This window comes from Dermacentor variabilis, chromosome 9 (assembly GCF_050947875.1).
Source record: "Dermacentor variabilis isolate Ectoservices chromosome 9, ASM5094787v1, whole genome shotgun sequence".
Classification (NCBI taxonomy): Eukaryota; Metazoa; Arthropoda; class Arachnida; order Ixodida; family Ixodidae; genus Dermacentor; species Dermacentor variabilis.
Window position 1 is genome coordinate 132638802 of NC_134576.1, and position 26398 is coordinate 132665199.

Here is a 26398-nt window from a genome sequence, read left to right on the forward strand (position 1 = left end):
CGTTTGCTGCGGGATGCGGGTGCGGGACACCAAAAGAAAAATGGCGGCCGGCAGAGCAAGCCGAACGCGCCGAATGCGATTTTTTCTTCTTCTCGTGTGTACGTTACGTGCATTGAAACAGTTTTTTCTGTATCAGTGATGAATAATATCGTTAATATCGGCAAGTTCGCGGCAATAACATAGCCATGTCCACTTTGAGGGGACAGAAACAGATGGGTGCGCTTAGCTGCCAGTGACATAGCAACGCATGGCCAGCGTTCTGCAGAAACTGCGGCATCTGTCTTCACTACTATCCTAACACGGCACGTTTCCGCTAAGGGCTGGCGAATATCTCAGCTGTGTTACAAGCATCGGCGTATGAATAGGGTACACTTTTAACGTATCAGTGTAAACGTGGCTACTATCATTGTCGCGCGCGATTTGTTGCGTGCTCACGAGTGCAGTTGAAGAGAATCGAAAGGCGCCTTTTGCGTTTTTGTTGACCACAACAATTATAAAGCCTACCTATAATAAAGGCAAGTTTGGTTGTATCTCTTGTCATGGAAGTGCGGAAAGTGATGAAAGTAATGAAATGAGGCATCTACTCAAGTATATTTGGTGCGGGCAGACCATTTGGCTTCTCTTGAGTCGTTCGCGTAGCAGTCGACAGATGGTAAGCGCGATCATTATTAGCTAGACTTGGCACACGACATATCGCTGCGGCAAGTTCGGGGTGCGATCATTACACGGGAAATTTAAAAAATCGAATGTCGATGACAAAATTCAGGGGTGCGATCATTACGCAAGTGCGATCATTATGTGAGTAAATACGGTAGTATTGAAACCTGATGTGTTGCGCCACTGTCAAATTCATGTGCACATAGCTTATTTCTCACCTTGTTCATTTATCATTCTAAATGTTCATTTATCATTCTAAATTTAAAAAATTGACATCCACCTGGACTGTAGCACAAAGCTACAAATAAAACCCTACATAGGTTTCTCTGAAAGCTCTGAAACAGATCTTTTTTTTCCCTTTCATTAAGCTTCTTCTATCTCGTGGGCTTCTGCAGAAGTTTTTGCCACATTCAATGTCACCACACTTCGAGTTGTCGATGAATTCAGCCTCACTCTTCAATCTGCTAGCCTTCTGGTTAGCTAAGATTGTAGAGTGACCGCACCGAAAAGGCGTTGGTCTCGGGTTCGGTCCCCAGACAAGCGCTGATACAGCGTTTGTCTTCGCCGAGTCCTGTCCTTGTCCCAGTGTGCTCTGTAATTCACACTAACATAGAACACCAGCTAGCTCGGTCTCAAACCTTGCCATATTACTCTGTCCATGTCCCACTGTGTCCATGAGAGGGGCGTATGTGCACGTGCATGCTGTATGAAAATTGTGACTGAAAAAGAGCACCCACTGCCTCATGTATTAAATTTTACGCGGTTGCTAAAATGCACAGTGCAGGGAGAAAAAAAAAAATCTGGTCGTGTTTGAGGCCACGGGGCCTCGTCTCTCTTGCAAACACGACTTGTGCCAAGCGTGACAGCATGCTCGCTCACCTTCTCAAGGATGTCTCGCGCTGCTGCCGAGATGTTGGTGCGCAGTCGCAGCTGCTTGTGGAGGATGTTGTCGTACATTTCCACCGTATCTCGGCTGTAAAATGGTGGCTGCATAGCATACAGTAACATATCAGTAAATGTTTTGGAATAGCGGCATGCAAATAATTTATTGAAACAGCAACTTGATGCTGCTGATGACTCTCGGACGGCGTATTTGGATGCTTACGTATTCCAAAATGCTGACTACATCAACAGTCTCGATGCCTAGCAGGTTGAGTACATAGCAGACAGAGCAGATCACCGAGATATCCAGTCATTAATATTATGAATAAACTTTGTCTAGTTTAAATTTTGTGAGAACTTGACATTGATTACCTCGCCATTGTTAAAAAAACATGTCCCAAAAAAATATGGGCTATGAAGGATACCACAGTCGGGCAGGGCGAAGGCTCTTTAAAGGGACCCTGAAACGCTTTTGACGATTTTCTACAAACGTATTGAGTCGTTAGAGTAGGTTCTTCTGATCATTAATTGACACATCAAAGTGCTCGGCGTAAAGCGTGCAATTTATTATGAGGTTTTAAATATGCACATCGCTGCCGATCGCAGCGCACTGCTCGGCGGAATTTTAAGCCGCCCCTACCCATATGTCCGAAATCACCCATGCGACGTCAGTGGGGCGAGCTATCCGATTGGCTGACAAGGGCGCGTGATCGATAATTTTTCCAACTTTATGGTAAACAAATGATCTTCGTAATAGTTCGAATGTTAGTTAATTTGTTTTTATGAAAAGAAAATAACATAAAGAGAATGCACAAGAATAATTTTTCAGTACACTTAAGCACTTCCGGCACACAGCATGTGTCGTCTGCTTGTGTTACAACGTACTCCATTTTGAAGAGAGCTCCGCGGTCAGAGTCGGTCTCAGTCTTTTCGCGAACACTATGATTCGACTTTGTTGCCTTGTGGACTGCAAACGTAGCGACTGGCAATATGTCAAGCTGCGACATCGTGTCCCTCTGCAAGGCAGCGAACGAGCGAACTGGCTGCTGCGCATCAGACTGCCGCTAACCGATCGGCGCCAGGATTTGCGCGTTTGTGGCCGTCACTTTACACCGGAAGATTACTAACGCAATAGCGTTTCCCGAGTCCGGTATTAGGGAAAACGCAAGGGGACAGAGTCTGGCCGCTTGACTTTGCCGTAACGGTATGAGCCATGAGATGAGCAGAAGGGCAAATGCGAATGGTCTGCACGGTGCAGCCACCTGGTGGCACAGAGCTCAACCATACACAGTAGCAGCAACGAAGTGTATTCTTCTTTGCTGCTGGTGTGTATTTTTCGCAGGAGTGTAATCATGAACACGTTGTTTTTATAAATGTTTAAAATGTTTTACACTTGGTTAGAGCAATATTAGCGCTTTGTTTGGCTGGTTAAGCGCTGCACCAACAAGTGTATGGACCGTGCAGACCGATCAGGCCGCTCACGTACGTCTACGCTAAAGTTCCTTCATCAGCTTGAGTTTATGCCTACAGTCATTTGCCGAAATGGCCAGCTTGCCTGTGGTTACCGGAATACAAGACACGTTCGGCGCTACGACAGAATGCTCGCAACGCACGCTGCTTCGATAGCTCTCGCTTGGGGTCGACGGCCAAGCGGTTAGCGGAGCGGTCTCGCGCGGGCGAGGGCGGGCTCCAAAACAACCGGAAGTGGACGATGTGACGTCGCATCGTGACGCTGAACCAGTGAAGGCGGAGCTTAGCCCCACTCGTTCGGCGAACGAGTTGAGGAGGAAAAGCATGGCTAGGGAGGAGGGTAGCTTCTAATCGCTTGTAGCTCCATTAATACGTAACGCTTCACTTAAATTGTGGTGCGAATGTTCTACTTAAGCTGTACCCTAAGCGTCTACAAAATTTGTCCGAACCGTTTCAGGGGCCCTTTAAAGCACACATGAATGAAAGTACACTAGCGCTTTTGCGGCTGGGAATCAAACCCATGACCTCACTCTGAGCAGCGGAATGCCATAGCCACAGAGCTGTCATAGTAGGTGCTCCTACTGTTGCCGACTTTAATGCTCTTGCAAACAAAAATTTTAAGAATTTCTAATAAACTGTAAGTCACCGAACCCTCCAACAATGCAGGGACATTCCAGGGATAGCTGAAATCAGTGATTAGTGCGTGCTACTATGCCTGGCACAATGATTTGGCTTTTGTCAGCAAACAATACAGGTGTCTCAATGAACAGTGCAATATGCGCAGGAAGAAATGTGCAGAAACTGCCGTGGTGCCAGCAGTGGTACCACAGAACTTCCTTGCTTCTGCCTGACAGACACTCACCAGGCCGTAAAGCATTTCATACAGCACGGCTCCCAAACACCACCAGTCCACTGTGCGGTCATAAGCTTCCTTCCGGAGCACCTCTGGAGCCAGGTACTGCACAGGAATCGTTGCAGTCATTGCAGTAAGCTGCTCAAGTGCTTAGAACAAACCATAGTGTCATAGCTTCAATTAAAGCAACCTTCCAAAAAAATTTTTTTTAAATGGCACATGCAAGCGTCTGTGCTCTGTGTGCGGCCATGTAACACGTACACAGTCCAAGCCTCTACAAGAAATACCATGACAACGAAATGACCTGTGTAACAAAAGATTACTACATATTTCCTGGGCAATCTTTTACGCAATCTCGCAATTTTCCCCACTTTCCCAGATGTCGGACACAGTTTGTCGGACATGGTGAAGGTAGCACCAACTTTCTTCTACTGCAAGCCGTCGCTACTCCTAGAGCTGCGTGCGGAAGTTGTCTAGCAGAGAAACTTGTCCATACTATGGCAACGATAGCTATAAAATGTTTGAATGTGGCACTGCCACGGTGGGCCACTGGCTTCCATGCATTCTAGAGCAACTGGACAGGAATTGTAGAAAGAACAAAAGGCTAAAGGCTATTTCACATTAGGCAGCGACTGAAAGCACTTGCAATAGCAAATTCTAATCTCTCTTACACATGCTCATCAATCACCACTCCAGGTGCATGTTGACAAACTTGCCCTAGCAAGGCACACATACTGCAAGCTCCTTGTCAGTGGTTCTGCTTTTCTGCAGTACAGCATTGTGGTGCCATCTAGCATGCACTTGATGAATGTAGGCTGTCGCTTCCAAGATTCTGGCACACACTTTTGCTTATTTCTCCACTATTTGTTTGCTTTTTATGTTTGCGTGATTGTACATATGAAGCACAAGAGGCTTTGGACAAGCTCCATAACCACACATCTCGGAGGCACATATGACCCACAAGGGGCTTCACAAACCCATGTAGGCTAACTTGCTATCTCAAGTAAAACACAGAAGGCTATGGTCTTGATTTAACCGTCTCAGACCCAGTGTCCACTGTTGCGAACACCGTCCTTCATCATAGTCGGGACTAAACCAGCACTGAGAAGCTAAAAAAATTCTAGCCCGAGATGTAGCTAAGAAAGTACTATATAAAGAATTTAATCATTTTGTTGACACTGGTTCTTGGAACAATTTATACTCTGTGCGAGACGCTCATCTGCATCATCATCACCGATAACACATGGATGAGTAGCACATTTCAATTACCACTACATGACATGTTTATCCAGAATCAGAAGTGAAGGCAACAAACAACCAGGTGATGTTAGAACCTCTATTAAAGTGTTCAGGCAAACAGAACACATCTTTTGATTTGACCTGGACAAATGGATTCTTTGTCCACATATGTGAAGGAGCTCGTGTGAGCACATATTTGTGCCATCTGTTCAAGCAATATGTTTGTCAGGTTCGTGAGAGACCATTTGACAGTCAGAACTGACCATGAATCACTATGATTTTGTTGGACCCAAACAGGGCATGCCGACATGCAAAATGAAGTCTGCCTGGCCGGCACAGCAGACAATAGCAAGATGTCATGTTTCTGTGGTGCTCCAAAACAGAGTTTGAACGCTGAGTAATTTAGTAATGGTGAGTATGACTAATCTGGCAATGCTGAGCATGACTGAAGAGTGGCTAGGCCCTGTGAATATGGGGGAAACATAACTAACCTCAGGTGTTCCGCAGAATGTGTTCGTGGTCTCTTTTTCCTTGATACCCTCTTTGCAGAGGCCAAAGTCTGTGAGAACCACATGACCCTGAAAGTCAGAAGACACGTACGTGCATTAGTGCTCTCTAAAAACATTTTATCAATCCACTTTTTTTATACGTGCCTACCCACCAAATCGCTTGCACCACCTACTTAACAACCAGCACAAGAAGAAAGGCCACACAACGACAGCACTATTGTTTTGAATAACTGCTGCTGTCAACTGCTAAAGAGGACACCCACTTAGAGTTTGGCTGCCAATCACAACTTAATTATGATTTGAAGGTGTGCAGACGATATGCTAACGTGTAGAGGTCAGCCTAATGCATCCCAGCAACATTAAAGAGGCAGAACATGTGTCGAATGAACCCTTGAACAAAGCTTTTCAATGAGGTGACATAAGCTTAATGCATGGATCTGAGACCTCAATGAGGCACAACACAATGCTAACGTATTTCTCTCGTACCTACCACTAAGTCACCACTGGATTCTTTATAATTAAAGTAGAAGTGTTTCAGTTACACTGGTTTTATTAACAGCTAGATGTTCCTTTTAAAACAGACCATACTGTATGGTTGGCACTCAGTGAAAGCAACGATGAATGGAAAAATGAGCTATTGAAGTAATACAGCCATATCGCATAAAGACGGCCTGTGGTCTCAAAGCAACATGGTGCCAACATTAATCAAGCACTTGACACCACGATTGTCTTTCATGATGATTTTACTATCTATATGAGATCATGTATAAAGTACAGAATGTACAAAGGGCCAAACAACAAATAAAAATGAGCTGGAGTTCCTAGAAAATGAAAGCCAGCACTGATAGCTGAACCACAGAAGCACCGTGCAAGTAGTGCCACTGGAGTTCACGCATCTAACGTAGACTTTCGTATGCACTTATCGCCTGCTGATTGTAATAAGAGAGGAAGAACTTACCTGTGCATCAAGCAGGATGTTTTCAGGCTTCAGATCTCTGCAGAACAAACAATTACCATCATTGAACAACTGCAAGGCTACCAAAAGGCTATTCACGGTGACCAGCAGCAGCTTGCCTTTCTTACCTGTACACTATTCCCTGAGAATGCAAGTACGAAAGGGCACTTGTAATTTCAGCAGCATAAAAGCGAGCTCTGGGTTCCGCAAACGTCCTCTCCTTTTGAAGGTGAAAGAAAAGCTGGAAGATAGAAGAGCTGCATTTCAGAACAATGACTTTTGGCTGTGCTTTCTTGCAAAAAGATGCCCAAGCTGAAATATGACACCAATCAGGTATACTAGGTGATGACGAAAAACCTAGGAGGTTTGCAAATACCGAATAGCAGATTTCGAATCGAATCAAGAAAACAAAGTCAAATATCGAATATCAGAAAAATTATTCACATCTAATGTCTGCAAATTTTGGGCAAAACAACAAGGTGACACACATGCTCAGGAGTTGTCTAGCATTGCATAACAAGACTGTAGCAAGCTATCACTAATTTAGGGTACATGAATATCAAGATATATGGTACAGTCTACTTTTAGTAAAGGGATCTCCAAATTAGTATACAAGCACTGATTACTGCTCAGTTCTAGCAAAAAGTTCTCGAAAATATTTTTTTAATCAATAGAATTTCACTTGAATAGAGTGATTTCTTTATCTCTGAAGGTAAAGAATTAGTGATGTTATGTTGTACTGAATACCAATCAGGCCCTTAGTTCAACAATGAACTTGTGTATTATGACAAACCTTAATTGCATAGAAAGTTTTGCTTTCCAGTTTTGCCTGAAAATACACAAGGACTTTCTAATTTATACTGCAGGTGGGTTATCGTAAGGCCAATCTGCGTGACAGACGAAAGCATGGACCGTGCATTATGTACGTGACTCAATCACCGCTCCGCGTGTAGCTATCGTTGGTGCTGTGCAGGTCGACCGCGGTCGTTGTCGACGGTAAAGCAGGCAATTTTTCATTGTCAGGTTCAGCATGAGCTGCCACCTGTCAAATATTTTGAAAACGAGAGGGTCACAGGAACTTCGTGCTAACTAAAGTGTCAAAAGTGACTGGGTTGAAACAGAACAACCAAGCTCGGCGCAACAAGAATGGATGAAAGAGCACCACACCTCCCCGCCATTGACATAGTCCAAGACAAAGTAGAGCTTGACGGGCGTCTGGAAGGAGTAGTGGAGCCCCACGAGAAATGGGTGGTCCAGGTTTTTCAGGAGTACATTCCGCTCGGACATGATGTGGTTGCGCTCGTTGCGCTTGAGGATCATCTTCTTCTGCAGCACCTGGCCAGGACAAGACAAATGATAGTGGGGAATAATGAGGCTAAATGAGCTACACTGAAACCTTGTTACTACGAACACCTCATAAACGAATTTTTCAGAACATCCCTGCCGACTTCTTATGGTTTTCAACGTACAAATATTTCGGTACGACGAACTTCAGGATACCGAATTTTCCAGAATGACAATCATTATTCAGTTTCCGTGCCATGTTAACAACGCTGCAGTACTACGAACTATTACATATTTTGCACATATAACCCGCACCAACATTTCAAAAAAAGAAAGAATAAAAGAATAACAGTAAAATGGGGGTGCAGATCATATGCGAATTTCACCGTGCGACTGTTGCACATGCGAATGCGGCAGGTTATTACAGATGCGCGATCTGCCAATATGGGTGAACGTCATGTTTCTCTACAGTGTCTCTTTGAATGTCGGCGGTGACCAGGCCTTATAAAGCATACAAACTCGGGGTGCTGTACCTTGATGGCATAAAACTGCTTCTCCACTTTGTGCCTCGCCAGCAGCACTCGTCCAAAGCTGCCTTTGCCGATCACTTTGAGGAACTCGAAATCACTCGGCTTTACACTGTAACACAATGTAAGGTTGACGTTGTAAGGTTACAATATAAGGTCAATAGCGCAACTTAAACCGACAACAGCAAAAAAGAGAAACTTACTGTGGTTTTTCTGTCGAGCCTAGGTCGACCTGCAAGAAAAGGAAAAAAAAAACAGAAAACAGTTATTGCATTACATTTTGAAACTTACACAGTCAAACCTCGATATAACAAACATGGCTATACTAACAAATTACCAGATATAACAAAGTAAATAAATGTTTTTTGCTGATGTAAGTGTGTAACAAATATCAGATATAATGAAGGTAGTTTTGCAATGGATGCAACTTTGTTGCAACAAGGTTTTATTATTTAAGCAAACAGGAACCATATTAAGTAACAATACCCTTTCAATTATTCTTTTCTCGTGCTCCAGTTTCATTAAACAACCAACCAAAACGATACTGGCAAGCAGCAGATGAGACACCATAGGTCAGCAAACTCACACAGACTCGAACCAACCCACGAGTCGAAGCACAGCTCACTAGCATTATCGCAAATTTGAGCCCGAGTGAACCCGGCTGAGTATATTTTTGGCAAGACCGAGTCAAAGCAAGCCCTAAGCAAGAAATATACCTTGTGAGTGAGTCTGAGCGAGTTCTGTTTATTTTGCCAATCTGTGACGGTCACAAGCAAATGATGAAGGAAAAAATAGAATAGACCATGAAAAAAAATCGTAATAGAGACCGATTTCCATCAAATTTCGTGGAAACATTTTTCTCTTGTTTCATTCCACTGTGCTGGTTTTAGCCATCACACCAATAATATGTCCGACATTCTTGATCCTCCAATCACTACAGTACCTTCTTGCACTCCATAATTCAGATGTCAAAATCTTCTGACATTCTAGCAAGATATCCCTCCCACCTTTCTTTTGCAATTCGTAGGCAACATGTCTTCAAAAAATTCATCTAATTGATACAAGCAACATTTTATGTGAAAACAGTGAGTGCAGAATATCACAGGTTCCGAGGAGCTCACACAAAGCCAAGCATAGGAGAAATTAACTATTGCTTTTTTAAAATTGAATTACACAAGATTGTTAATACAATAACCTTAATATTCTTAGTACAGAAAAACAGAAATGAGGCATAAAAGGAAGGAAAAAAAGAAGACAACTTTCCACCAGTGAAATCTGAGCTCGCAACCTTCATAAGAGGTTACAAGAAGGCTGTGGGTCCAGACTTCACCTGAGGCCGTTTGCCCGTTTTTCTTCCCCACTTTCATTTCCCTTTTTTCGTTACTAAGAATATGCAGCTTATTGCAGACATATCCCTATTCATAATTCAACATTTCAAAAATAAAAACTGATTTCCTCTGTGCTTTGTTGCTTCCCTTCTTTTTACTAACAGCTACTAGGAAAATGTTTGTTGCACGTTACACACATTCAACACGGCAAAATATGTAAAAAGAATGATATTACCCATAAACATAATGAAAAGTAGATTAGGGACATACACAAATTCTGGACTGCACTTTATGCACAGTACTTAATTTATAGGGTGACAAGTGCGCTGAAGAAATAAATTGCAGCCCTTCACACATTTGTAAGCAAAAAATCTATCAAATTCTTAATTTTTGGTTGATAATGTGAACATTGTAATGTCTGTAGGAAGAGGGGGGTAGCTATTTAGTGATGGCTATCACAGACTAATGTGTGGTACTATTAAGGCACCATGACAACATACTGTTTCGGGAGCCTCCGCACCCTGCCCATTGTTTTCTTCTTCCTCGGCCACTTCTTTGATGCTCAAGTTCTTGTCAACATTGAGAAAGGCCCTGACGTCTTGGCTGAAAGATATGGCAGGTAGCCAACAAGAGGTCCTTGAGTATCCAGACATCATGGCCATCACAGGTTGCGATAACAACATGCTGAGCAATTGTAGCTACAGCCACCAGTCATTCTTCTCAGAAGAACAGTGCAGCTAAAACACAGATTTATACTGCATTTAACCGCACCAATAATCTTTTCTATATCCCCTTCGGGTGCCAATTAATTTTGTTCATTGAAAATTTGGTTTCACCATGTTTTGTGCATCTTCAGATGCATGAGAAGCATACTACAGCAGAACAGATAATTAATTTTGAAATTTGAAGTGAGTTTCGTGAAGTTCATGTCAGAACTTTCTACAGGAGCATCAGATATACTCAGGAAAAAAAAAACCATCCAGCTATCATTTTGAAAAACATCCCTAATGTAAATCTGTGAGAAACAATGAAAGAAGTGAACCTGCTACATGGCGACGTACTGGCACCGAGAGCAAACATCCAGTCATCTACCATCAAACTCCTGTCACTGAAACACCTGAATATATTCACATTTGCAGAAAAGGTCCAAAAGGAAGTGCCTCGGGATTGAGAGCGTTGAAATCGCTGCCATGTGGACACGTTATGCGGCAATCTTAAAATTTTTGCAACGTTTCTTTGTTAGTCGGAAAAAAAGGATAAAAGACCTAAGTGGCTATAAACACAGTTATCAGTCATTTGTCAACATCCTTCACAACTTTTGCATTGATGCCTTACCAATTGGATTAGTTATATAGATATCAAATTTTGTTAAATTATTACTAGTGGAAATAGAGAAACACTTATGGCTAGCACGAGCATTTTCCTGCCAATGTGTGAAGTGCTAACATTAAAGAGAAACACAGAAACAGGAAGACAATAGTCCTCATATCTTCCTGTTTCTATGTTTCCGTTTAATGTTCGTGCTTCACAGAAAAATGATGCAGCGCTTACCATCCCAGTCAGTTACACTACTAAGCATGAACAATGCCCATCAACATACAGTGATCGCCATTTGGGTCAAGCCCTCTCTAATTTTTTTAATGCTTGGCGACATTTAGTTGGCACAATCGGTTGTGCAAAGACATCACAAGCAATCAACTTTTCTCTTCGAAGTACAAAAAAAAAAAAATCAGCAGCATGTTACATACTCCTGTAACACTAATTCGAAAGCCTACTGCAGTCTTGATAATGCATCGTCTCATATTGTTGCATTGCTGCTTTCACAGTTTGGCTTCATCAGATCGTTTTCGACACTTAGCTTCGGCTTCGTGTGCTCGTATAGTGGGGTCAGACTTGCGCCAACAACCTTTCTCTTTGACTTTACGTCACATCCTCTAAGCAGGGGGGGAAGGAAATGTATGCTGTTCTGTGTGTGTTATATCAATGCTTTCAATGAATGTATGCGCTATCCACTTCACTTAGCTGAACGCTTGTAGCCTCAGCCTTACGGGAGTATGAGCCATTGCGTTTTTCGCTCGCTTTCAGGGGTATGAGCCATTGAGAAGGCCACATTATTTTTGCACCACTCGACTAGATGCCACATTTCTGTACGTCGTATGCGCATTTTGAATCAATGTATGCACTGTACACATAACTTTGATGAGTGCTTGCAGCCTCTGCATTACTAGAGGGATGAGCCATTGCATTTCTTGCTTTTTAGAGGGATATGAGCCATTGCTGATGGTGCTAGTTATTGTACCACTGGACCGGACAATGCATTCTTTTTTTTTTTTTCAACACAATTTGGGTATGAACCACTTAAGGCTTTCGCTCTAAAAGTGGCATTTCCTGAACCTTTATCGCTTCTAACTCACTTCTGCATCAGCTTCTCATCTGTGACGAGCTTCTGGATGAACTCGTCCAGCCCTTGACGCCTGCTCCGTATGAAGTCGGGGCTGAAGTTGTTCCCAAAAAGCTTCTTGCCAGGAAGCTTGAGATGGCAGCCCGGAAACTGCTTCTTGATCTAAAAAGAATTTTGTACCATCAGCATAAACTGAAATGCAATGTGCAAGTGTGACATGAAATCACTGTAGCCGGTTTCTAAGCATGCGGTATAAACCCAAGTGTATGTTCTGTTGGAGTCTAAATTAAGCTGCCGTTACAAATGCAGGTGAACCTGGAAATGGAATAACACATTGGAGTAGTTTAAGAATTGTTCGCATTTGGTCTTATGTTGGTAGTACATTAATTAGCTGCATGGACAATTCCTCTCATTTTCTCTACTTTCAATGTAGTCTGCAGAACGTCACAACAAAATATTTTAGCACTGACACATCTGAGTCCATCATGTTTTGTGACAGAAGGGGGTATTGACACTACAACAAGGTCAACATAAAGAGTGTCATACTTTCCAAAAAGCAACCAATACAAGTGCTAATGGTGCACCTTCTGTTAATTGCAACACAGTCACAATTCACAAGCTGAGCAATAGCAATGCTCACGTAAACTCTGCCAACCATAATCATGATTCAATGTTGAACAGAGAGGCATAGTGAGACACCCCTCCCCTAAAATGCAGCATCTAATCATAAAAGAATGTTAAAACAAGCTACCTGCTGCTGGCCTCAACTTTCTCGCAGCATGTGCAGTATAATCAAACATTAAAGGAAACACCTGTTCGATTTGGATACCAACTACAGCTTAATTATGACACAAGGACATGCAGACTTTTTTTTATTTTCAATACATCTCAGCCAAACGTATCCTACCAAACCCCCCCCCCCCCAACCTCTCTCTCTCTCTCTCTCTCTCTCTCTCTCTCTCTCTCTCTCTCTCTCTCTCTCTCTCTTTTTGTCTCTCAATGAGGTAGGAATGTTTCAGTTATATTATCAGCTCGGTGTTCCATTCACGGTACATGTCATGCAGGACGTATACACTTCAAGCTACCATGAAGTCTTGCCTCTTTCTCTAAAGCTACTACTTAAGTCTCAAATATAGCTGTATGCTCAGTGTTTACGAGCTATCAGGATATGAACAATACATCACAAGCATAGCAGCAGCAGCTGTACAATGTGCCAACTTACAATGTCCAGAAGCTTGCTGAAGTCATTGTACCTCCTGAGCACAAACCACGAATGCCCGTCAACAGTGACGACGACTTTGTACACCTGAAAAGTTGCACGTGATGCAGGGTCACAAATCCACTTCGAGCCAAGCTAGAATCAAGCAGTATTAAAAATAAAGGAACTGCAGTTTCACAATAGCCATGCTTACGTGGATACGGTAGAAGGGTATCGTATTAATTTATCATATCGCGTACACTCGTACATTACCGTTTACATGAATGCACATTTTGTTGTCCAGCGAACTAACGACACCTAGTGTCACATTTATAAGTTAGCACTCTCACTTCCAATGAGCCTGCCTTTGCTGCCGCTCTGTCACATGTGTCCAAAAATACCCGCAGGGTGACGGCTACATTCCTCAGGTTGTCCTTCATTTGCCCACATAGGCAAACTTACACTAAGTTTATCTTGCGATAACATACCGTATTTTATCGGAATAATAACATTTCTCGGCCTGTGTAGCAGTGGTTGCCATGTCCAGTGATAGACGAGCGCAGGCTGTCACAGCTTCTATTACCTCAAATAGGATTTAGCTATATTAATGATGTGAATCAAGCAACTCACCAATGTTAATGTGACTTATTAATGACAAGGATGACACTGCTTCAATGCACGCTATGTACTCACAAGTGAATAGAAATCTTGTGCGCCCTGCTTCGTAAGCCGGCAGTCTTGTTTTGATGCCTCTCAGTGTGGCAGTGGCTGCTGCTGGTTGCCTGGCCAGTTTTCATCCCGCACCGAATGCTTTCCCATAATTCCCGATACGATACGCTTGCTTACATGCGCCGCTGAAATGCGCATTCTCCATCTCAAACTACCCCCCTATTTGGTGCATTAAATGAGATATGTTTTCCTAGTGTATTACCTCATATACATAAGATGCGATATGCTTGAAAGGTGATGGGACACGATTCTGTCGCATCCATTTAAACCGAGTTTGGCAACTCATGTAATGCGCGACATGCGTAACTGGTTGTCAGAGTAAAATAGTATGGGTACCAAGGCAAGGTAAATGCAATGCAAGATCAGCAAAGGATTAGTTGAGGCAACAAGATTAGAAAATTTGAGGAGACAGGATGGGTTTGGCTGAAATAAGTCGGGAGTAACTTGACATAGCTGGGAGAGGTGTTAGACCTATAGTGGAATTAACTTCTTGATTAGACAAGACTAGCCCGTCCACTTCAAGTTGACTCCAAACCATTTTGATTGAGCCGAAGCCATCGATGTCAAGCCATTCCAAAATCGTTTTCAACAAGCCGTAACCACACGAAGTCCTTCATTAAAATGTTCTTGACTATTATACACAAGATGACATGAAACATTTTAAGTGAAGTGTGTCAAAATTTCTGCATATAGAGAAGCAGTGATAGGGTTAAAAATCTGGTGTTGAAGGTAACAATGCCTAATGTGGCCTCGTGCAAAGTGCTTTGAAACCGAGCACTTCATTTAGCAATGAGAAGATGCTGTTATTATTACTATCGCCACATCCCTGTAATGACAGCACAATGGGCAGCAGCACCACACTCACGCTCGCAAAATAAGGCCACAAGTGGAATCATGCAAGCCAAACCGATTAACATAAAGCCAAGTTGCAGCCTTCTCACTGGTAAGGAAGAAAATTGTGACATATGCAAACATTTGCAGATGTACAGTCAAACCTCATTATAAGGAAGTCGCATCCAATGCAAAAATACCTTCCTAATATACAATATTCATTATAAGCTTACATTTGTTACGATTTTGGCATCGGTCAAGTATTTCAATGTTACTTTACTATATTCAGTAATTCGTTATATCGAGGTTGAACAGAAAGCCTATCATCACACCATTTTTGTAAACAGGGCATGGAGATATAATTGATCAACTTTGTAATCTGACAACTCACTGCACTTTCATGCTGATTAGTATATTACAGGTGGCAAGCAAACTGCCACTGTAAGATACAAGAGCCAGGTAACCTCTAAGCATGAAAAAGGAAGAGATGGATGTCGGCAAACTTTACTGATCGTCGGGAGTTGTAAAGCAAACAGAAAAGGTGCATATCAAGATATGTGGACTCAGGCATATAGAATCGAGGCATACAAAGTTGTCATTTGCTGCAAGTTGTGGAAGACATTGTTTAGAGCTATTACGACTGTTATACATTGACCATGTAGGCAAAAGCCTCTCATCTATTACATCATAAGTGAGACTTTCTACTTAAGTGAACAAAATGCTGCACTTCCCAATTAAATGAAGGAGCTGATCTAGCTGGTTACATAGATCTATCATCATTGAACTGAAACAAGGCAAAGGAAGATATACGTAGGACGAGCACCGAAGGCACAGTCCATATCGTCTGCTAGCGGTGATTACAGACAGGAGCTCTTCTGTAACCACTGTCTGCCAACCATAGATACTGATGAACTTGCACATGCAGTTTGCATGAATTGGTTGAATTATTGCAATATGAGCAGAAGAGTGTACATACATCACCCTCTGGCAATAGTTTTGCCGACATTCTGTTTGATTTTTGTTTTGGTATTCTGCCACGGCAGCCTCACGTGCTTTGTGTACACAAGCAGCACCAGCATAGTGCAATACTCCTCCCAAATCAAGCGGCTGTGTGCTTCAAAAATGGTAATAGTGTATACAAAGCAGGTTGCACTTTTCTGGCCACGTACAAAAGCATGCTTCAAGAAAGACATCAGCAATAATTACTGAAGTACAGCGGCAATCCTTGCAAGCTTTCTGCGAACATGACAAACATGCCTGTTCGTTACCATAGCTTGCACACGGCACGAACTGTGCATTCAGGTGTGCGCTCCGTCTTTTGTGTTTCACCTGACACTGAGTAGACGCTAAAAGAAGCTGTAGGTGTCAAGGATGCTCGCAATCAGTTTATTATGTCCGAGCGTCGATAGTTGGCAAACAAAACAGCGATAACAAGCAGATTTCAGGCATACCGTAAACTTCTTGTTCTTCTCCTGTATCTCTGAATTGATAACTGAAGCAGTTGTGTGTGGAGGTGGCGTGGAACCATTGTGATGAACACGAAGCAGCTTTGGCTCTGCGAGCGCGTCCGACATTCTGTATCCTGCAATCAGATTTTTTCATTCACTTCCGTTACCTTAAATCAACATAACGCTGCCAACTTATGCAAAAACCAACGCTTTGGCAAAATGACACATCACAAAACAGCTACCCAAGGCCACAAGAGGAGAATCACTTTACAACATACTTAAAACTAAATTGAATGCTTCGTCATTAAAGCAAATAAACGACACAGCATAAAATTAATCCAAAATAGTATGCAGTTAAGCAATGATGACAAACTGCCAAAGGCCACTGGGTAATACATCACAAATGGCAGATTTATTATTAACAATTTCATCACAGAATAAGCATGCACTATAAAGAATCCTTTTCCACTGCCAATAATAAATTTTCTTATAGTATTCCAAATGCATCTGTCTTTATTAAAAGGGATGCTCCTTTGAAAAGTCCTCACCAAAACATAACATAGCTGGAGCTTAGCAGAAAATACACAGGTCTGTCTTATCACACACAGTTTAGAACAAAATACTGCCTCGTCCTCTCTGCCCGCCGCAGATCATAGCTCAGCAAGTAGCAAACTCATATGAATAAGCCAGGATGGAGATGCATTATTGTGAATAACCTAGACAGACCGACTGCACTGTAATGTGGTCAAAACACAAACCCCTGCAGGGACGCCTTCTAGTTGCATTAATGTGCTTTTAAACAAGCTTCAAGAATGAGTGATGAGGTTCTATTCAGCATCAAGCTGGTATTGAGCATTCGCCCGTAAGAAAGAGAGAGACAAATTGCAGACCACTGTGAACATGCCAGCACGTCCCATAAAAGGCGAAGCAGTGGTGCTTCGCCTTCTGCAAGCTTCACAGTACGTGAACAGACGTTACATTTCTCATGTTTGTGCACAGGTCATCCATTCAGTGGCCTGTCACTTACTCCTGCCCGTCACTTCAACGAAACCACTTGTCGAGGTCCAGAAACGACCCATCACAGCTGTCTGGGGGAAGATCACCAACATAACTGGGGCTAGCCTGCCCCCGGCGGGGCACGCGAGCCCGGGACTCCTATTGCGGCTGTAAAGCCATAAAATCTCCAACAGGCCACTGGGCCGGCTTCCGTCATTACTGCGTCTGCGAGATTTCGCCGGAGCACCGCAAGGAGGAGTTGCTACCCACCGTGACAATTAGGCGTCGTCTGGAAGTGACGATCCGTGTTAGTGGTCCCCTTGAAGAGAGACGGAGCGGCGACTCCGCCGTCACCGCACCGTAACGTTGGTGGTCCCCTCCGAGCCGCTCATGATGCCACCCAGAAGCGGTCGGGTTTTCTGCGACGTAGGCTCGCCCGATAAGGTGGCTGCAGCTCGTGCTCGCGCTGATAAGGCCGCACGGCCCCTTTGCCAAGGACAGAGAGGCTGTGCCGACGATCGAGGTCCTCTCTCAGGAGCACGACGTCTGCTGCTGCTGCTGCAATACGCGGGATCGCAGCGCACACAGTGAATTCACAGCGTACTACTGGGCGAGCGGGCGGCTTTCGCAAGTCAACGTCCCGCAAAACCGCATATCGTAAGCGGCGCAGCTGTCAAGGTGATGCGGTCCTGTGCCTGCGCGCAATCGCGTCTGCAACCGAACGGGAGTGACTGGCCCTCCCGCCCCCTTCCCAATGATTGATCTCTGCTCGCTCTCCACGCGACAGTGACGCGCGTGTCGTTTTGACGAGAGCAGCAGTATTCCGCGTGGACGGCGTTAAACGCTGTGTCATCGTCCATCTGCGCTGCGGTCGGCGAGAACGAACGGGGCATTCCTCGGCGTTGAGTAAGCTAGAGCGCGAACTGCACCTGCCGAGCAGTTATATAGGCGCGGGGCGTGCTTGTTCATTCTTCGCATTTTTTTGTGCGTGTGTGCGCGCGTTTCGAAACCTCTGCGCTCGCGCGCTCCTTCGGATTGCTACCACGAGAGACGAAGGAACTCACCATTTTTTTTTCGCTCTCGAACGCGGCGAATAATTTCCTCTCCTTTGTTCCTCTTTCGCGACCGATCCTGGCGTGCCCGTTGTGGCCGTCGAAGTTCCTTGGCGGGATCTCCTAGGCGGGCGCTGCACGGGCCGTCGGTGTGACGCCAACAGAAGCTTATTGTGTGCGCGTGCAAACGCCCCCCTTCGAAATCAAGTATCGCACAGTAAAAACGGCGCAGTGGCACGTGCGAAAACAAAACAAACGAAGAAAACAAAGAGAGACAAAGCAAAGGCCGGCACGGCGCTCCCACCTAGCGGCAAACTGTAAAGGCTAAAAGAAAGATAAAGTTTTTCAACACAACGCTTAGACACAATATTTTAAGCATAAATTATCTGTCAAGCGTGCTTTTCTTTCTTGAATATAGAACAGGTATTTTTATTACCGCGCGCTTGTTTGGTTTCAGTTTCGGTATCTCGGTTTGTACTATCTTTTAGCTGGTACCAGTTAATCGTGATGATTTTTTTAATTTTCTTCCTTCACCCAGTTTTATTACACTTAATTAACGTTCACTTTAAATGTTCTCTGCCACGATGACCACTGTACTGGTAGTACGAATGCATTCACGGAAACCTTCACTTTCGGAGGCACACGGTATGCCAACGATTTTCACTGTACTACAGTAGCTACTGCACTCTCGTAGCTACGCTAACGGTACTAACGGAGTGCAAAAATGGGCGCGACGGGCTGCCCAGGCGACGCAGCGGAAACGCCGGTCGACATAGGTCGACAGAACCCTCCACGCCGCGCGTATCGGTTTCGGGCAGCACAAAACGCGAAGCCCTGCTGGTCAATGCAAAGCGCCGCGGTATATCTGCTCGCCTGAGCTGCGCTGCGGCGGTAACTTCGCAGAATTTCGTGCATAGGGGACTTTTTAGTATGCTTTCCGTCGCTAAGGAAGCAAAGCGCTGTGGCATTGCGCATGAGAAATGGCTACCGTTTGAGAATAAACGTTTGCAAACGCAACGCATTGTGAAGCTACTGTTCGCTTCGATAGCTCTCGCTGCATGGGGATCGACGGCCAGGCCATAGAGAAAGAAATTCAACAAGAGCGGACTCTCGGCTGAATAGTTTAAGGGGCTTTACGGCTGAATTGACTGTAGCGCACGAAGCGGATGAGATTAACACCTTCCGGTTTCGGTTTTGGGCGCGCGCGTTTTGAACGCCAGCTGGCACACGCCACGCCGGCACTGCTGATTGGCGCGGCATTTCTTTTTTTCTCGCTTCTACTGCCGAACCACGGGCGACCTTGGCGCGGTATGGCTTTATTATTTAGTAAAAATGATTGCGAACGAGCTTTACAAGCCTCCACCGAATCTGTGCCACGTGCAATTTCATAAAGTAAACGCAAGACGTCTTCTGAAATGATGAAATGTTTATTTTGCTCTATACAAATGCGCGTTCTGGGCTTTTTGTGCATTCATCCAAAGTTGTGGCACCAGGTAAGCAGCAGCAGTTGCTGTACGAAGCTCCACCGGATGTCATCAGCTGAAAAAAAAGTAAATTACAAGCATGTGTCATTTTGGTATATAGACCTAACAGGAATACTGTGCGTAGAGACGAAACGTGCGTGTATGGTGAATGGGCGGCATTATAAATAAATTCACTTTTACATACATTTCGTAGCAAATAGACTCCTCCCGAACAATGCCATAAAATATGAAGAAAGCATCTGATTTTCAATCATTCCTCCCTTCCCGAGCACTATATATTTCCTGCTCCTTAAGAATTAACACAAATACACGGGTGACTGCGCGTTTCCAAAACAACTTGGCCTCAGTCGACGCGATGTACGCCAAGTACAGAGAGGCGGCCACAACACAGGCTCTCAGTCAGACCATGTTCAACGCTCGCAGAATGCCTTCCACTCGCCTTCAAGACAAATTCGTGGGTGCCAAGCCTGTTTCCAGTTGCTCAGAAGACAGAATGTTCAAGTTCTTGGTTTTTGAGCTCATCGGCGTTATCCTTTGCGCGTCCTCCCGGCGCAAGCAACACAATCTCGTGCTATCACTCTTGGCAATCGCTCGTCGCGTTTTCGACACGCGTGACTACCGAGAGAAGGTGTATGTTGTTGCAGGGCCATAAAAAGTGTCAAAACATTGTCCAACTAAAATTTAGCACACGCTAAACTAACTATCACCACGGCCGGCTTGCTTTCTTGCTAACTGCTTCACAACCCCAGGCGCAGCGAGCATATGCCTCAAAAGTGTACAAAAAAGTTACGAATTACAATAATTTTGGTGATCAGAGAATGCGTCACGAACTTGTCCCAGTAAGATTCAGTACACGCGAAACCGTCACCACGGTCGAGCTGCTTTTCACTAACTGCGTCGCAAAGCCGGGTGCGGCAAGCGTGCCCAAAAACTACCGAAATAAGTTACAATAATGTTGGGGCTCATAGAAAGCGTCGCAAACATCTCCCAGAAAAAGTCGTTAACTCGAACTACGCCAGGACGGCCGAGCTGTTTTTCGCTAACTGTGCCACTATGTCTCGGTTTCGTGCCTTCTAGTGCAGTGGTGCCACTAGAAGGAGTGGTGCTGTATCGAAACGCATAAGGAACTCAAGAAAACGCCGGGAGCCCAACAAACGGGCTACATCCAAAAGAGACGGGTCGCCGAACAGACGAACTTGACATCCGCTGCCGGCCTCGCTCGCTTCGGTGGCACGTCTGGCGGATGACGCATCATATGGCGCGTCTGGCGTGCCGCTAGCTTGTTGCTAGGTGACGCAAGAAAAATAGGTCGCGAAGTATAAGTTCAGTAAAACTTTTTTTAGGTTTAGCGGGAAAGAATAAAAAAAAATAAACGTTGTCTATAAGTTCATTTCACATTTTTTTTTTCCGATGCTCGCGTCAACTAACGGATGGGATTAACACTACGCGTGACGTTTTCCTGTTGCCAGTTTTCGCCGAGTGTCCCCTCTTGTTGAATTTCTTTCTCTATGGCCAGGCGGCTAGCGAAGAGGTTTCGCGCGCTGGCTCCAAGACACCGGAAGTGAACAACGCGACGTCACATCATGACGCACTTCCAGTGAAGGCTGTGACACGTACCACCCAGGCAATTTCGTCGCTTGCCACAAAGTCGCAGCACGATGTGTTGAAAACCTTCAGCATGTCAGGCCCCTGATCCTCATGACAATTCGCCACGCAACGGTAACGGCGATCACGACGCTTGCGGACCGCACGCTGCTGGGCATAGTCGATGGGTCCCTCCGCCCTCGAGAAGATTTGTCGGATAAATACCCAGTGAAAACAGTGCCGTCCTGTCACTCCTATGACCATACACTGGCAAAACATGGATATCCTAGGGATGTGTCGAATACATCCTGCGGATTTCGCTCACGTGATCGTTTGGCCACATTTTCCGCGTCCCACCGACGTCCCTTGCATGTCCCTACATGCAAGGGACATGCTGCATAGGTTTCAAGGATATTGTGGGATCTCACCCGCAGTGCTCATGGGACAAAGGAACAATTGACACAGTAGTGCAAACAATCAAAATAGCACTTATTGCACCTTTCTTACACTAAAGCCATGCTAGCCGAATCGCTATCCACAAAACATGCCGATGGGCGTGCGACAAATCTAGGAACTCCGACTCACCGCGACTGCATATCGAGCGAATACGTTCGCCCCATGCTGGACACCAACACCTGGCTGGTCGTTCGCGTGTACGGTCACGCGAACGGTGGCGCGTTCGAACGATCGTGCTCGTCCATTCCGGCGTCCTGCTCCTAGACCTCGCGAGACGGTCTCGGAGAAGCATGGATCGGCGCACGCGCGGAACATCCGCGCCGCTTGCCAATCCAGAGCCAAAGAGGAACAACATTTCTCTACGGGAACAGCCTTCTTCCTTTTGCGCCCAAGAAACCCCGCTGTTAGGTGGCGTTAGCAGCGCAACACTCGCGCCATCTCTCGTGCTACTCTGTAACCACACCGACCACCACCGTAAAGCCACGCGGCGAAGCAGGATGACAGGAGACGGGAGCCATGCGGGGAAAATAACATCAGGGGACGCGTGAGAGTCGCGCATCCCCACAACATAGACCAGTGCCGTTGGCACTGTGTTTGCTATAATGTCTAACGAGGTCACAGTGCTCGCTGTGTGACAGATGCAAACAGTATATAGATACATCGTGCGCACGCGTACGTTATGCGTACACGCGCTTTTGCAGCAGTGCCGCAGCAGTACACTCCTGATCTTCAAGGCCTTCCGCCAAGAGCAGACGGCTTATTGAACTGAAGTTTTGGAAGTAGATTGCGCCTGAAAACTCGCACAGTACGACGTACACACGACAGACAGGACAGCTTCAGTTAGCAATTCGAACATGTTAGAAAGCATGTTTCTGTTACGAGGAAACTCAAAGACAAAGCCTGACTTGGAGAACAATAAATACTCTCGTGTACGCCGAAAAAGTTGCATGTGGGATAACTTTGGGACATCCGCGGTAGGAGATCCGAAACAGGTGCATGTGCGACATCCTTCGGACGTCCATGGTATATAGATACTGAAAAACTGGACGTCCGGCGGTTGTCTTTTACACCGAAACGGTGCATGGACATTGGGACATGATTGAGATGTCCTATCGACGAAGTGTTTTCATTGGGGAGCGTCTACTTTCCATGACCTGATGTACAGGCGGTAGCGCACAACGTCGTAAGTGTACGTTTGAAGCACTTTTCGAGCTTCAGAACTACGCACAGAAATTGAAGCAACGCACAAAACGAGCGAGACACGTGTTACACTATACGAGGCGGCTTCTTTTCTGTACTGCCCAGCCGACATCCTTGTCCGCCGCCAGGTTGCGCCACAGTGCGTTCAAAACTAGACTCACTAGAAAAGTGTTCTTCTTCTTTTTTTTTTTTTCTGGTGACTCTATCCAAACTCAAGCCGGTCAGACCCATACACATGTTACTCATCAGTGCGACACTATGTGCTCGAGGGTGGAATTCGCGACTTTGTGTTTAGCAGCAGAGAGAAGCATAGCCACTTAACCACCAGTGAGCCACTGCGGCGGATCCTGTTGCAAGCGATGCATGATGCACAATAAGCGGGAGGAGAAAACGACAGCTTGCCTGCGCTTTTATATCGATGAATGGTCTAGCAAGGTGTACCGTGTAAACAAACTGCGTTTCCATAATAAAAGTTAGTTGCTATAGAATCCACGCGTTCCTTTACAGGTCGCGACTAAATTTTCGTTCTCTGTGGGCGCTGCGCATTTAATCATCCTACTAGTTATGCCTGATCATGCAGCACGTCTGTCAACATCTGCTAACGAAGCGCGACACATTCAGTGGCGTCGTAACTGAGGTGAGAGGGCAAGGGGACGCATCACGGGCGCACTTCCCTCCTCCTTTCCCCAACACACGCACTTCCCTGTCACTTTCGACACCCCCTGGGTAAATTGGCCAACACCTTCTCATTGTGTTCGTTCTCGTAGTCAATCAGAATGCGTAATCTATGCTCCTGCTAAAGGCATGTTTAGTGCCACCATCTCTCTTTTATTCTTTTTCTTCTTTTGTCTGGTTCTCTTATTACAGGCACACTTCCATCCGGGACAGGCCGAAATGCGTGCGCACCGTGACGCGTGTTCACAGAGGCGCCTCTGTCACGTGGTCACGCGCGCATAATTTAGTCGGCGACGGGGTGTGCGCGCGCACACTTCCGTGGTGTACGGCAATCCGGATGCGCGATCACCGGACCGTGCACGTCACGTGACCTCGTTGACGAAGCAACGCGTGCGCACGTGCTCGCGATTGTAACTGCTCATTTGCGTTACAGTGGCATGCGAGCTGTATTCTCGCCAAGCTACACCCGCGGCAAACACGGTGACCATGGTGTGCAAGCATCACCACGGTCTCGTCATGCAAGCTTCTGTGGAAACGTTTGAAGAGCTCCACAAGCTGCCACGTCGCGGCCCGCAAAGCTCTGAAGCGAACAGCTCCACGTACACATGCTACTGCGTCGAGCACCCACCTGGAATCCATCTTCAGTACACAGTATAACTCTATTCAGCAAGAGGTCGCGACGCCATCTTTGAAAGGCTTCTGAGCATTGTCGGAGTTGGGTGGAAGACCGGAGCCGTCGGTGCCTCACTGGGCTCGTTACGTTACAGCTGTGTAAAGGACGTGCGTAAGGTGTGCTTGATCGCTACACTGCATGGCAACGACCTCTTTGCGTGCATGACCTGCACCACAAGGAAACTTTTGCAGGTTCGTCCGGTGCGCGACTGTTCTTCGCGGGCGTTCTTTTCTGCAATTCAACGTCGGAAAAACAAACGCTCAGAGTGACGGAGAAACTATTCGGCCGCCGACACGAATGACTTTTGAGAAATCTCCGCGGGCTCGTTCCCACGACCACAAGGGAACGTCGTGAAGTACGCGGAAATTCGGCTTTACCGACCGGCGAGTCTGCAATAAGGTGAAAGTGCTTTGTAGCGAGGCACTTTAGTGCGAAGTTCGCGGGGCAGAGTGAGTTTATTTCGCGGCAATGACATCGTGGCTGCAGCGCCATAAAGAGTTCGAATACTCTCCCCGAGAAACAAGTTGCCTGCCGCGACACCTTACGCGTCGTCGCATTGGAACTGGCCTTCGACTCTGCAAGGTAAAAACATTGCATAGCGCACCGGCTACGGACGATGCATGCTTCGAACTTCTGCAAACTTTTTCTGCTTGCATCTTTCTTCAACACCACCGTCCACTCGAAGCCCGCGTCCAGCGACCTCTGCGAGCCGGACGCCACGTCCGAAGCCATCGGCGACAGGTCGACGTGCACGTTCGCGACTGCGGTGGACGTGGACTGGGACCGGATACCGCGCGAGTTGACCGCGGTCTCTTGCAGGTGTCCGGATCGGAGGTGCAGCGTTCGAGACGGCGGCGACTTCAGGTGCCAGCAGGTGACGCAGGCGACGAGCGTAGCCTACCGCGTGCGCGGGTCGTCGTCGACGCTGCGTAACGAAACTATCCACGTGGTTAGCGCCTGCGTGTGTGCGACCTCCTGGAGCGTGGCTTCTCCGGGAGGCGTAGGGAGGCCACCGGCTCTGGTGTCGGGAGCCGAGGACTCGCAACATTGATGCAGGTGGGGTATTCTGCAAGAGTCCACCTGTAGTGGACTGTCCATTTCGGCCGCTGCTGATTGGATGCAGCTGTACGAGCGAGGAGGAGACGAGCGGCCCCAGCCAATCAGCAGCGGCCTAAGTGGACAGCCTACTAGGTCGACTTCTACAGAATACCTCCCCTGGACTTGCGTCGTGCAGGGGCGGTACATTTCGCAGAGCGTGCGACCTTGCGCGTCAGCGTTTAGAAATGCGCTGCTCTATCGCCCTCCTGTGCCCCCTCCCTCTCTTTCTTCCACAAGCATGTTTTTAGAATGAGTGATGATTTCGTGTCACGCTAGTAATATCCGACGCGTACGTCTAATCGGTTTCATAAATCATCTAAAGTTTCAAAATCATATCTGGACGTATCACATGCTAAGACTAACCTGCGCTGCCCCGTGCTATCCGCGCCCTTGGATATTAAATGTTGCCTTATCGGACCTCAGTGGCTTCTGCAAAAAGTTGCAGCAGTACATTTTCTTGCTGCACGTTGCATTATTGTACGCAGCAGGTTACTGTTTGGTTTAACTGCTCAGATGTCTTATATTGTTGTTGGTGTTATCGGTCTAATAACTGTTTATTATTCTAACATGTCCTCCTTTCTCAATGCACCCTTTGAGGAGCCTGCAAGGTGTCATAGAGGTGTACGAATATTCGAATTTTCGAATTGAATGGAATAGTCCCTTAAATTCGATTCGTATTCGATTCGAGAATTTACCTGTCCTGTTTGTCAGATATCTGCTTCTTTAGAATATAGAAAGAATAATTATAAAAAGTTCGGCAGCATGTTACACTCCTATAACACATGAAGGCGAAAGCCTGATGCACACGTGGTAATGCATTAAGTCATACGATCGGAGTGGCCAGACTTTTTGCAAGACATAACGAGTCG

General features: G+C 45.8%; 2 protein-coding genes across 5 annotated transcripts in view; one reads left to right on the forward strand and one right to left on the reverse strand.

Annotated features, from left to right (window-relative positions):
- Positions 1–18610, reverse strand: part of LOC142557547 (serine/threonine-protein kinase Sgk2-like) — a 34013-nt gene extending 15403 nt beyond the window's left edge. The window contains exons 1-14 of one of the 4 annotated variants that reach the window (XM_075669478.1): positions 18372–18610; positions 17578–17862; positions 16315–16445; positions 13328–13411; positions 12119–12267; positions 10205–10307; positions 8580–8608; positions 8383–8488; positions 7733–7900; positions 6694–6806; positions 6569–6605; positions 5593–5679; positions 3872–3967; positions 1537–1644 (exon numbers count right to left, since the gene is read on the reverse strand). In XM_075669478.1, coding sequence (XP_075525593.1) covers positions 1537–1644; positions 3872–3967; positions 5593–5679; positions 6569–6605; positions 6694–6806; positions 7733–7900; positions 8383–8488; positions 8580–8608; positions 10205–10307; positions 12119–12267; positions 13328–13411; positions 16315–16437 — 1203 coding nt within the window. In that variant the 5' untranslated portion in view covers positions 16438–16445; positions 17578–17862; positions 18372–18610. Of the gene's footprint in view, positions 1–1536; positions 1645–3871; positions 3968–5592; positions 5680–6568; positions 6606–6693; positions 6807–7732; positions 7901–8382; positions 8489–8579; positions 8609–10204; positions 10308–12118; positions 12268–13327; positions 13412–16314; positions 16446–17338; positions 17473–17577; positions 18041–18371 lie in introns of those variants that run through there. The other 3 variants (XM_075669477.1, XM_075669476.1, XM_075669475.1) reach the window with 3 other exon arrangements.
- A 5593-nt stretch (positions 18611–24203) lies between these two features.
- On the forward strand, positions 24204–25946 carry LOC142557542 (uncharacterized). The gene has a single exon (XM_075669463.1). The coding sequence runs from the start codon at positions 25048–25050 to the stop codon at positions 25480–25482; it is 435 nt and encodes a 144-aa protein (XP_075525578.1). The 5' UTR covers positions 24204–25047; the 3' UTR covers positions 25483–25946.
- Positions 25947–26398: the final 452 nt, after the last annotated feature.

What these genes read in the sequence shown, in the direction of transcription:
- LOC142557542 (XM_075669463.1), top strand. Translation starts at nt 25,048, where the DNA reads ATGCATGCTTCGAACTTCTGCAAACTTTTTCTGCTTGCATCTTTCTTC.